Genomic DNA, 13,945 nt, shown 5'->3' on the forward strand with positions numbered 1-13,945 from the left:
CCAAAGTGGTGTGAGAATAACATCCCACTTATAATCAGAAATATGTCCTTTGGAACTGCAAGCTGAAAATAAAAAGTTATCTTGATTTTATCTTGTTTAAATTCTTGAATTTTACTAAAAATTTTAAAAGCCTAGGCTTTTCAGTTTAGAGCATAAATAAGGCTCAGGTTAATAGGTTCACTTCTGTGTAAGCCAGTTTGTTTTGTCAAAGGCATATCCTATGCCCTTGCTCCGTGAAATACATGCCATTGATCAAAAGTACTAAACATGTAATCACCCTAAATCTATTTCCATTACTGCAAAAGTTGGTCAAAGTCCTTGATAGTTCACTAGGTGTAGGACAGCAATATATAAAAATTAGATATCAAGTCTTTCAAATAATTCTCTGTATTATTTATTTAACCCTGGTGTGATTTACTGGGGAAATGAACTGGAAAACGGAGGGGAATGATAATTTGGGTAGTCTCTGCTTTGTCACATCATCTCAATTAAGTATCAGTAGATTTCACTTAGTTCACTTACCTGTGGGCAGATTTTTATTTAGTGAATTAAAGGAATGTTCAAAAAACAAAGTAGTCCTGAAACTGAGCCCAGCGCTGTGTTTCCCTGAGGAGATATGATGCTGAATCCTATTCATTTCTTGAGGAATGATGTTTATATCGGTCATTAAGGATTAATACTAACCAGTCTTTAAATCAGATGAAGTCAGGGGATCTGAATGTGTAACTTCTGGCATTGTGTGGGAATTTTGGTGCTTAATTAAAATGTGACAAATTAGATGTTTTTAATGGTTTTATGTTAAAATTAACGACATACAGAAGTCAGCTCTGGACACAAACATGTAATTTGACTTTTAAGAGAATATGAATTTACTTCTTTGGGGAACTGGGGTGGACACAGGTTGCATCATTATCCTCTAATTGGAGGCAGCTGTGTCATTTTACTTTTTACCAAGTCTTCAGGAGATATGATCTTGCATTCTTTTTAATTTAATATTTGCATTCTTTATATGAAGAAACTCATAAGTGGATTAGATAGAAAAATGGTACATTGATAGAGTTGCATAAAATGTTAGCTTTTGCCCTTCACTCCTGAATTCATTCATAACGTTTTAAATGTATAAGATATTTGAGTTACTTAAGCAGTCTGACTTCAACAACAAGGCAGTGCCAGTAAATGAGGGATCACATCTGTTGATAAAGTTTAGGTGTTAAAGTAGTTACTGGTAACCATCTTTTTTCCTTTAATTTATTGTTACTAGAGTGATACTTAAATATATACAAACAAAAATACATTTTCCACTAACAAAATCAAAAGTTTATATATTACAAACGAAACTACAACACTGTTAAAGTTCAAATAAGGTAAGCTCTTTTTTGTGTGGTAAAGTATATATATAATACAAAATTTGCCATTTTAACCTTTTTTAAGTATACAGTTCATTGGCATTAATTACATTCAGAATGTTGTGCAACTGTCACCACTACTTCGAAAACTTTTTCATCACGCAAAACAGAAACTCTGTACCAATTAGGCAGTAACTCCCTATTTTGCTCTCCCCCAGTCCCTGGTAACCTCTAATCTACTCTGTCCTGAAGAATTTGCCTACTTTATAGATATTTCATATAGTTGGAATCGTACAATATTTGTCTTTTTATGTCTGGTTTATTTCACTTTGCATAATGTTTTCAAGGTTCATTGATATTGTGGCATGTTTCAGAATTTCATTCCTTTTTATGGATGAATAATAATGTTCCACTGTATGTATGTACCACGTTTCTTTTATCCATTCATCTGTTGATGGACACTTGGGCTGTTTGCCCGTTTTGGCTATTGTTAATAATGCTGCTGTGAATATTTGTGTATAAGTATCTGTTTAAGCCCCTGTTCAATTCTTTGGGGTATGTATCTAGGAGAAGAAAACTTTTACAGAAAGCTAATTGAAGAAAATATTTTCATGACCTTAGATGGGTTAAGTCTTCTTAACCAAGATCTCAAAAACATAAACCATAAAGGAAAAAAAAATCATTGAATTTGATACATTAAAATTAAGAAATTCTTTTCTAAAAAGAATATCATAGACCAAGTTAACAGTTAATAGACTGAGTTAAAGAATACTAGCAACAGGAATTGATATGTGGAATATACAAATCAACAAGAAAATGATAGGGAACTTAATAGTTAAATGAGCGCCATAAACTAAAGATGATTCACAAAATCACCCAAATAACTAATGTGTAAATAAAGAGATACTTCTGGGCACTTACCCCAAAATACTCATACTCCTGTCCACAAGGGGACATTGTACAAATATGTCTCTTATAGCACTGTTTGTGGTAGCAGGAAGTTGGAATTAACCTAGATGTGTACACTAATTGGAGAATGGATGTATCTTCTGTAACACTCGGCAACAATTACAGGCACTTTCCTAGATGTACATACAGCTACATGGAAATGTCTTAAAATCTTAGTGTACTGTGAAAATCGTTGGAAATTGAACAAGATCCACAACAGTATCACTTGGATAAATTTAAAATGCATATTTATTCAAAGAACATCACATGTTTTTCAAGAATAAATATGTTTCCAAGTCATATACCCAGTTAAGTATATGCCCATTATTTGTGTGGTGCCTGTGGGTGGGTGAGTGGGATTATGGAGAATTATAGTGGAGATCAAAGATTAAGAACAGGAAAACAGGAAATTTGATGATCACTGCTTAACATTCTTGACTTTAATGTGTACTTCTAAAGTTTTCTGATTTACTTTTCTTGCTATAGACTTTGCACCTATAGAAAAGCCTACTCCTTTAAGTAAACAATTCAAGATTTTTTGCATTTAGGCTGCAAATAAAATTTCATGGTGAAAACAATCAGAAATGACAGGAAAGGAGAAATTAAATTTCACCCAGTTCCTCCGAACCACCACCAACCATCTTCACAGAACAAAGGTGTGGTAGGACAAAAGATACGTCAAATCCCTGGAACCTGTGAATATTATCTTACTTGGAAAAAGGGTCTTTGCAGATGTGATTAAATTAAGTATCTTGATATGAAGAGATTATTCTAGATTATCTGGATGGGCCCTAAATCCAATGACAAGTATCCTTATAGGAGACAAAAGATTAGACACAAACACCCACACAGAAAACAAGGTGGTGTGAAGACAAAGGCAGAGATTGGGGTGACGTGGCCATAAGCCAAGCAATGCCAAAGGAGCACCTTAGAATGGATTCTCCCCTAGAGTCTCTGTAGGTCATATGACTGCACTGATAACCTTGATTCTAGACTTCTGGCATCCAAAACTGTGAGAGTAAATTTCTAGTTTTAATCCACTAAATTTGTGGTAATTTGTTACAGTAGCTGCAGGAAACTAATGTAGACAAATATGAAGTTGTTTTCTTGTGGTTTTAGGGCTTCTCACACAAGAGATGTTGACACCCTTTGTACAAAATAGCTTCCCACAATGTAGTGGCCCTCCTGTTTTCCCTCTTGAAGACCTGTAGTAACCTCTTGGTCCATTAATTGTTAAGTGGTCTTTCTTTTCCCAATAGATTTCAAAAAATCTGCCCTAGCTTATCAAACAAATACTTCATGCTATAGAATTTGGCTTCAGGCTATTTCGTAGGAGAGAAATAAACACATAATTTTAGGTTTCATACTCTATTGTCAATGAACAAGTGGACATAGGCATATTTAACTGAGTAAAATATTTCTCAGTATGAGATATTTTTTAAAATTTGTAGTTTTATATTTAACAGTACAATAATATACTTGTAATAATTTATATATCGTATATTAACGCATATATGTGGAACCTAGAAAAATGGTACAGATGAACCGGTTTGCAGGGCAGAAATAGAGACACAGATGTAGAGAACAAACATATGGACACCAATGGGAGAAAGTGGGGGGAGTGGGGGTGGTGGTGTGATGAATTGGGAGACTGGGATTGACATGTATACACTGATGTATATAAAATTGATGACTAATAAGAACCTGCTGTATAAAAAATAAAATAAAATTCAAAAATAAAGTAATTTATAACTGGCACTGTATTATACATAAGTGTATAATATAGATGCTTAAAAACAGGTTTAATTTTTAATTTTGGTGAGGGAATATGGACTTAAATATTGAAACCTTTACAGCTGATAGTTTTCTTAAAAATTAAGTAGGGAGAGCAGTTTCCTCTTTGCTGGGATAGTTGATAGAAAAGGATGTTGACAATACCTTGTAGAGTTGTTTGCATTTAAATATCAGTCAAACAAGATATAAAATTTTAAAAGTACCATACAGATTCGTTTATTCTATTCCTCAATTTACAGCTAAGAAAAATGGAGATCCGGAGAGGATTAATCCTACAACTAGTTATCGACAGTTTTCTCTTCAAGATTTCCTTTCTGTCTAATGCTTTACCACACTGACTTAATTTGGTTGTCTTTGGAGCAGGTCTTCAAATTGTTTTAGCAGTGAATAGCAACTAGTGCTATGCTTTGGTGATCTGGCAGTGGTGTGTAGGAGGCATTGAAGACAAGTGCATTATCTGGAGTTTTGGCTATGAGTAACAGAAACCTCAATTTAAATTGGCTTTAATAACGTGATAGTTTATTATATTATATACCAAGGATCTGGAGATATGGTAGTTCTAAGATTTGTTAATTTAGAGCTTAAAGACAAAGTGAAAGATCCAAATTTATTATTCCCTCCTTCCCTTCCTTCTTTCCCTCCTTTCTTCCCTTCTTCCTTCCTTCTCTTTGCCATCTTCAGTTCCTTTGGTTAGCACCACTTGCTATGTAGTTACTTTCAGAGGCGGAAAAACATCTCTTTTTCTCTCACACATATCTTCTTAAAAGCAGATAAGCCTCCCATTGAACTTGTCTCATAGATTATTATCTCATTGGTGATTGATTACATGCCCAGGCTGAACCAAACCCGTGGAAAGAGGATGGAATTACCACCATAGAACTAGGTGTTGAGGAGCCAGAATTACATAATTTGAGGGGAAAGAAATGCTGTAATAAGATTGCTAAATTAGATACAAAATTGGATCATGTATTAATAGGTAATTAAACTATAATCTTTGGGGCTATTTTCTCTACAGGACAGGGGAAACAAGACTAAAAGGACACCCTATCATTTTTCTATATGTTAACTGGTAATGTGACAAGATTGTAAATCATCTGGGTCCTAATCAATTTTTAGTTAAATAGTTCTGTTTCCTGAGAGTCAAATGAGCTGCAGGTGGGCTTATTAGAAATGCATGATATTAAAAGGCCATCCAATCTTATATTTTCCTTATTTCCAACTTCTGAATACTTTTTTTTTCAACAGGGATAAGTGAGATTGTCAGAGGAGATGGCATAGGAAGAAAAAAATAATAGGACAAAAGGCCCAGTTCCAATCTGTGCACATATTCCAAATTAGGCAAGTTTTTACCATATGACTTAACTTACTTCTACTGGCTGGGCTTTCCTTTTTCTTTGTTTCCTTTATATGGTCTCAAAACATGTAAATTCTAGTCATCCATTCTTTTCTTTCTTTGCTTAATACTCATAGTAGTTTCGTCTGTGACGTTACCATTAAAAAGGTTTTAATTTATACTTAAATTCATAAATAACATTCATAAATGCCAAGACAAAGCAATTTGATCTTCGGAGGAAATCCCCAAGTGCGTGACAGCACCTAGCATGGTATCTAGAACATAAGTGCTTTGTAAGTGTTATTTGAACATTAACATTTATAGTTCACTAGAATAAACTCCCTGTTGGCAGATTGTATCTTATTCCCTGTTCTGTGTATAATGCCTAGCACAGTGCATAGACTGTAGGAATTAAGTATTTGTTGAATAGTTTTTAAAACCAAATTTATTTTTAAAGTGAAGAATGCGCTACAGCAGTGTTCTTCAAACTCTGGTTGCATAACCCCTAAAAGAAAATTTTTTTTAATCCCTACCCTTTGCATGTTTTAAGTTGACATTTAAGTTTTGTCATAAGTTTAAATAGTTGCAAAGGATATAATTTCTAGTTTGCAAATATTGACATATTTAAATAAAACTGTTACATCAATTTTAAAATGTATCCAACAGAGTATAAATACCATAGAATTTAAAATATCATTGACTTTAAAAAGACATGAATGAACCCTTCACTATTATAATTTTTACATTGTTTCTTTTTCTCCTTGAATTTTTATTTCTATTCCCATTCTCCAACAGAATTTTACCCCAATATGTTTCTTTTAATCTTTTTTTAAAATTTAATTTAATTTATATTTGGCTGTGTTGGGTCTTTGTTGCTGCACGCGGGCTTTCTCTAGTTGCGGCGAGCGGGGGCTACTCTTCGTTGCGGTGCGCGGGCTTCTCATTGCGATGGCTTCTCTTTTGCGGAGCACAGGCTCTAGGTGCACGGGCTTCAGTAGTTGTGTCATGAGGGCTCAGTAGTTGTGGCTTGCGGGCTTAGTTGCTCCGTGCCATGTGAGATCCTCCCGGACCAGGGCTCGAACCCATGTCCCCTGCATTGGCAGGTGGATTCCTAACCACTGCACCACCAGGGAAGTACCCCCAATATGGTTTTTTTTTCGTTTTTTTTTTTTGGTTCTTCATTGTTCTACTCGGTATATTATACACTTTAAATTTTATTAGTGTTGCCTCTACTGAAATTTTCACAAACTCATACAAAATATAAATTTCCTTAAAATCATCTATTTTTATCATTAAAATAACCTCTCTACAATGTCTTGAGATGTTCAATACCGTGAGAGTTGCTCAACCAAGAGCAAAGAATCAAATAACCTCTCTTCTGTTAGAATGCAACATGGCCAGTCGACTGGTTTCCTATGTCAGGTCTTCTTTAGAAAAAAAAAATGATGAATGTTAGCTTATTTTAAATATAATTTCAGGGCATAGTTTTGCTACACATTATTCTATTCAAGTTGAAGAAAGAAGAAACTTTAAATAGAAGTAACTCAGATTTTAAACAATGCACATTCATTACATACAAATTAGAAATATATTTCTTTTTTTTTTTTTTTTGCGGTACGCGAGCCTCTCACTGTTGTGGCCTCTCCCGTTGCGGAGCACAGGCTCTGGACACGTAGGCTCAGCGGCCGTGGCCCTCGGGCCCAGCCGCTCCGCGGCATGTGGGATCCTCCCGGACCGGTGCACGAACCTGTGTCCCCTGCATCGGCAGGCGGACTCTCAACCACTGCGCCACCAGGGAAGTCCCTTCTTTTGTTTTTTGTTTTTTTTTAACATCTTTACTGGAGTATAATTGCTTTACAATGGTGTGTTAATTTCTGCTTTAAAACAAAGTGAATCTGTTATACATATACATATATCCCCATATCTCTTCCCCCTTGCGTCTCCCTCCCTCCCTCCCACCCTCCTTACCCCCAATATGTTTTTATGCTTGAAAATCTTCTACTGATCATATTATTCATTAAAATATTAAAAAATGTTCCGTGATTTCTGGATTGAGTTGTCATTATAATTACTGATATACAGTTGATCAAAATAGCATAAACATGTTACAAATATTAGCAAATTATTTTTAAGCTAAAAGTAAAATTTTACTAGGGCTGCATCTTTTGAACAAGATGTGACAGAGCATATTTTTGGACTCTTGATTACAAGAGATTTCCTGAAATCCAATATTTTGAATTATCCCCTTCTTTGACACATCAGAGACTTTTATACCTCATGGCAATGTGCCAGCATAAGATTCAGGGTGTGCCTTACTGTAGGTATGCTTTACTGTTGTCAAGTTGGAGAAGGGACCACAGTGAAAGCAAAGAAGTGGGCAGGGGACCTAGCATGCTGCTTTTAAGCCTAGTGTGGTATCAGGTGGATCAGTTTTACAAAGAGTATTTACTTGAATTAAGGATCTCAAAATGAATTCCCTTGAAACTATCTGGGTCTACATATACCTTAGTAAATCCTTGTGTACCCCTAAGGCTACAGTGTGAAGATTATTATCTTAAAGGATAATAGAGAGATCATGTTAAGTGAATTGTCACAAATGTGATTAAATGGACAAGATTATTGTGATTAGCTGTGATTAGCATGGATGAGCTTTTTTTTTTTTTTTTTAAAAACTCTTCCTTTTCCATTCCATGTGGTTCTGGTAGGACTGTCAGTCATCCTGTCTCATCTCCCAGAGGGATCCTGGCCTGGCCAATATTAATCCTGTTACCCTGGATTCAGTAATTTGTTCTGCAACAGGTGTAAAAACCAAGCAGATCAATGAATCTTCTTCCCTGAAATTGTTATATAAACACTGAGGAAGAAAATTTAACTTTCTTTCTGTTGGGAGCTACTGAGCTGCGAAGATGTGTATCTGGAACTGTTGGCAACCAATTGAGGGTGCCTGTCTGTAGAAGGAAAGCAGGCAGAGCTACACGAAGAGGCAGAGCTGCCAAACCAAGGGCCTTGTGGGGCATGGAGTTTCAGTCATTGAGGCCCTTAGTTCTGCAGCCCTCTTGATTCTGTGAGCTTCCCCAGTGTGCTTTTCAGCTACATGAGCCACAATTACTTTTTATTGCTTGAGTGAGTTGTATTTCTGGTGCTACTGAAATAATTGTATTAACACCTAAGAAAAGTAAACTCAAAGTATTTTTAAAGTATCTTTTGTAAAATGGGTAATTTGGAAAATTTTCTCTTCTAGATTGTTGGACCTTCAGATGGAAGTAGTTACATTATAGATTATTATGGAACCAGACTTACAAGACTGAGTATTACCAATGAGACATTTAGAAAAACGCAGTTATATCCATGAATATTGTTTAAAAGAAACAGTAAGTGATATGTAATCTTAATTACAGTATATTATCTGTATAAAATTATGATAATTTGAGAACCAGGGGAAATTTAAGAGATCATCTAGTATTGTAAACCTGTCTTTTTGCTTATCAGGAAAGGCAGGTCTCTAATCTTTTTTTATTGTTTTTTAAAATTTTTATTGGAGTATAGTTGCTTTACAATGTTGTGTTAGTTTCTACTGTACAACACAGTGAATCAGCTATACATATACATATATCCCCTTTTTTGGATTTCCTTCCCATTTAGGTCATCACAGAGCATTGAGTAGAGTTCCCTGTGCTATACAGTAGGTTCTCATTAATTATCTATTTTATGCATAGTATTAATAGTGTATATATGTCAATCCCAGTCTCGCGATTCATCGCACCCCCCCTTCCCCCTTGGTATCCATACGTTTGTTCTCTATGTCTCTGTTTCTATTTTTGCTTTGCAGATAAGATCATCTATACCATTTTTGTAGATTCCACACATATGTGTTAATATACGATACTTGTTTTTCTCTTTCTGACTTGCTTCACTCTGTATGACAGTCTATAGGTCCATCCATGTCTTGCAGGTCTCTAATCTTCTATAAAGCATTTTTGTATATGCTCATTGCTCCTGCAGTTCTCAATTCAGACTGTTTCTTTGCAGTGAATATAGTTAAAGGACAAGGTTCACAAGAAAAAAAATAACATCAAAGCAAAAAGATATCCCATAGTTTTATATAATGGTTATGATGAAAGTATGTGTTATAGGTGATAAAGCGTATCTTTTCTACTGTCCATCCTTCTTAGGGTCAGTATGATCCTTAAACCTCCTTCTCTTTTTGTAAATCTGAAAGTTGATAGAGTTTCAACCCTGAACTACTATAAGTACTTATTTTAAGCTGAAGTTTGGCCCTGCCCAGGAGAATTATTAATTGGCCTTAGAACTGTCTAGCAGCTTTCAGGGAAGACAGAGAGAAACATAGGCTGAATGTTTTGGCCACAATCATAATCCTAGGATTTTTAGTTGACTCTATCTCAGAGAGTGCTTCTAGAGTCCAGGAAGGGACTAGGCATTCATTTTCTATGTTTAATGTGTAAATAGGATATGAAGTATAATTTTGCCCTTAGGGTAGATTTTTTTCTTTTCTCACAGTAAAATTATGGGATATGCTTTATAGTTATTGCCATGAGAGTTGAATGGTGACAGGCCCTTCCTGTTAAGATCTGAGGAATGTATTCAACTCGTTGTCCAAAAAGTTCTTCAGATCTTTTCTTACAAACTATAAGAGTCTCTGTGTTTAAAATTGAAATGAAGCATAGAGATCCATCTGCCTCTTCTTACTAGGGAAGAAATTAAGACCTAAGGAAGTTGAGACTAAGGTACACAATCAGTGCAAAACTGAATCTAGAACCTAGGTCTTCTGTGCACTCCACTGGTTCTCTTCTACCTCCCCCCCACTAACTGCTTTGTTTTTTATTAAGTATCTTCATTTTGGAAATTGTCACTGCTACTTTATGAGAAGGGTTGTGTAGTTTTACATAACCTTATTTTCACACTGTAAATTGTTGTTTCTCTTTTTAAAGTATATAGATTGTTTTAAAACTATAATGTATAAAAAATAAGCAAATGTAATTTAAAAAACAATATCTGTAGCCTATTATATAAACATTTAATTAGGATTCCAGACTCAGATTTAAAATTTAAAACTAGAAGGGCCTATTGAGAAGGCATCTCTCAGCATTGTCATTCATATAATCTCCTACAATACATGCAGAAGTGCTCCCAGTGTAAGAAAAAAATGTCTTGAATAAATGAAGCATTAATATGTGTATCTATAAAAACCTCATTGGATTCTTTTAAAAGATTGTGTTTTAACATATTTCTTTTTTCTGTTTTAGGATTTGGGCCTCCTTGATTTTAATAGAGAACTCTCAGTGTGTAGATTTCCAGATTTTCCTTTTTCCATCTTCATATACCACTTTACAGATTCTGTTTAATTTTTTGTTGTTGCTGATGTTTTTGTTTTGTTGTCTTAGTTAAAAACATTATTCTGAGATTTATTTAATAGAACTTTGAGATTTATATGATAATAGTCTTTCTTAGGCTACTGTCTCTATGAGATAGATAGCTTATTACTCTGATATTAATGTGTTTTCCAAAGGCAAGTTGCCACTTGTCCTTTTCGCTTCTGAAAAATGAAAGTATGACTTATTCACATTTTTTAGTGCTTTATTATTAAGAAAACTGTCTTAAATGTTGAATGTTTCTGTCTTCTGCATTTTGATCCTTCAAAGCAATTAATCCATGGTGCGAACAAATACCATCTATATTGCCTGGGGCTGCAGTCTTGTATATGACAACCTACCTGTTTTTTGGAGCTTTCAGATCTGTCTTTACCTTGGTATCCAGGGAGCTAAAGGTCATCAGAGAGTCTGAAACCTTGAGGCAACGCAGATACTCTTGGCATTGATTCAGGATTCTGAAGTGTGAACTTTCTCCTTTTTGCTTTGGGAGTGATGCACTAGCTTTTGGTGGACCAGATGCTGACTCATCTAGCTCAGTGCAGTTATATTTGAAGCTGGATGGACAAAGTGGGAACACCAACCAGATGATTAATGTCTTCCATCTGTTAGCACTGCCTGGCAGATGCCGGCACAAGTGTCTTAAGTGATGCACCAGTGTCTGGAGGAAGCAGCACCTGTATGTTAGCACTAGTTTTTCTTGCCGTGTTTTGAAGGGTTTTAAGAAGATGGAAATACATGAAATGCTATGTCCCCAAAATACTGTCATACTCTTACTTTAGTAACAGGCATACCAATTTCAAAATTACTGGGATCTGGGCTTTTCAGAAGTAAAAAACATAATTTTTCATCACTCATTTCACTCAAAAATATACAGTATAGTACAGTTAGCTTCATAGTATGTTAGTCATTCAGTAACAGCTTCTCCAGTTGATGGGAGATTATTAAGTATTGATATAAGAAGTGAATTTGGATTGATTCCTAATATACACCAGGAAGGGTCTCTGATTTGTTCATTAGTGAAAATACTGAGTGTCTATCATTTGGGAGGCACTGTTCTAGATTCTAGGATGCAGCAGTGGACAAAACACTAACATATCTGTCCTTAAGGAGCTTATATTTCTTTGGGATCCACTTTTTCACGGTGATATTTTTGGCCTCAGTTAAGCTAGATGCCCATTTTCTAGTATTCCCTAGTTCCTTTTGGTTGCTCACAGTGCTTTGAAGTTTACTTACCTAAGCTCAGATTTAAAAGTCTGTAAGTTTCCACAGCTATGTAACTTCAATTACATGAGAAATACCTGCAGTCACATCTTGAAACAAATCTTGCTTCCTATGTAATTGTTACAGTTACCTTGACCAGGTGGGAAGTCTGTTTCCAAGCAGGTGCTTCTCAAAAGTATTTATTCAAATAAGCTGTACTCTGAAAGAGTTTTTGGTAAAATCTAGAAATAAAGTCCCTTCACAGTACACTCTTAAACCTTTAGACTTAATTTTCACTATAATTTCCTAAATTCCTAAAAATGCTTTCATTTTTCCAATTTGTGTAATTCCCTGTTGCCTAATACATGTAATTCTTTTACAGATGGTTTTTTGTGTCTTTTTATTTATTTATTATGGGAATACATTTAAAGCGTGTGAATACAGTTTTGTTTTGGTTTTGTTTTTTAGTTTCATAGAGCACTATATTATTTTGGCTATTTGTTAGTAGTGTGTGTAGGAATTATATGTTAAGGCCTCTGTATGAGATGTTTTATATGATAACCCTGATTTTAGAACAGTGGCCAAAATTGTAAGATGGATTAGCTCAGTCATTCCTGGGATTACTCCTAAACCCTCTAGAGTAAAATGGAAAGGATTCTTTCAGTTCTATAGAAACAGTTAGTGTTCTACAGAAGCATTTATAAATGGTACTACTTTAGCCTGAAAGGATTAATACAATTTCCAGAAGTACCTCTTTACCCAGGAAGATTTCTTACCTCCACTGTATTAAACTAAAGGACCTCTTTAAAATTTCAGAGATTCTGTCATGTCTATGGCCAGCATTTGTTCATGGGACCACTAGGACTCTAAGAAATATTAGTTTGGGGGTATTTTTTGTTTTTGTTTTGTTTTACAAAAACTTTCTATGTCTTTTTCCCTTATTTTAACCTAGATGCTTAAGGCTTAGTTAAGTATTATTATACTGATAGGCAGCTAGGAAGCTAAAATAGATAGAAACTAGCAAAAGAGAAAGGTTAGTTCTTAAAAAGTGCAAGTCTAAGATGTTGGTTCCTCTTTCTCATTCAAATACCTTAAATGTAGATATTCCCCAGGGTTCTGGCACCTTCCTTCTTCCTTTCTCTCATTAAATCAGCATTCATTTTGCTTTTTTCTATTTACAAAATTAATACAAGCTTAATGCATAAATTTTGGGGAAACACCAAAAAGTACAAAGAAAAAAAATTTATTCCACAGCTCTAAGATAACATTGTTAATATTTTATTGTATGTCCTAGTAGTTTTTCCTTGCATGTATTTTCATTTTTCTTCACAAAAATGATATATTCTCCATACTGTTTTGTAGCCTGCTTCACATTGTAAATGTTTTTCTATTTCAATAATCTTTTACAAAATTATTTTTAATGGCTGCTGAGTATTCCAGTTCTGTATCATCATTTATGTAATGATAAATAATGTTATGTGGTATTTAAGTTATTTTAATAAATGAACAATATACATTTCTGATTTTTTTCTCTAGAATCGTCATTCTTAGTCAAAAAGTAATCATATGTTAAAGTTTTTGCTACATACATACAGTCTTAGTTAACCAGGGTAATAGAGAAAGAATGAAATATAATAGCCCAAACCCAAACAAAACCACAGTCAACTCTTAATTATTCCAGTGCAGATGAACTGCGGATAAAATGCTGCAGGGACCTGCAACTACCCCTTGCTCTGCAGTTAGACCACTGCTTACCATGCTGTTTCCTGCTCCTCACATCCCACAGGCTGGAGAAGAAAAACCAAACTTTGAGAACAGGATAGCTGCTAGAGAAAGGATGCTGGCTGTGGGTATCGGGGAATGATAGCGTATCTGTTAGTTGGCACAGTGTCAAATAGTTTAATTATCTAACTGCCATCTTTTAGATGAAAGGA

At 34.8% G+C, this 13,945-nt stretch overlaps 1 protein-coding gene across 6 annotated transcripts in view; it reads left to right on the top strand.

Annotated features, from left to right (window-relative positions):
- TM2D1 (TM2 domain containing 1) overlaps positions 1 to 13,945 on the top strand; it is a 140,508-nt gene that overhangs the window by 41,351 nt on the left and 85,212 nt on the right. For 2 of the 6 annotated variants that reach the window (XM_033409049.2, XM_004281596.4), the window contains 2 exons: positions 8,663 to 8,792; positions 10,686 to 13,531. The exons of 1 other annotated variant lie outside the window; for it this stretch is intronic. In XM_033409049.2, coding sequence (XP_033264940.1) covers positions 8,663 to 8,773 — 111 coding nt within the window. In that variant the 3' untranslated portion in view covers positions 8,774 to 8,792; positions 10,686 to 13,531. Of the gene's footprint in view, positions 1 to 5,333; positions 5,427 to 8,662; positions 8,793 to 10,685; positions 13,532 to 13,945 lie in introns of those variants that run through there. 3 more of the 6 variants (XR_007471346.1, XM_033409045.2, XM_033409044.2) reach the window with 3 other exon arrangements.

Source organism: Orcinus orca, chromosome 1 (assembly GCF_937001465.1).
Source record: "Orcinus orca chromosome 1, mOrcOrc1.1, whole genome shotgun sequence".
In the NCBI taxonomy this organism is placed as follows: domain Eukaryota; kingdom Metazoa; phylum Chordata; class Mammalia; order Artiodactyla; family Delphinidae; genus Orcinus; species Orcinus orca.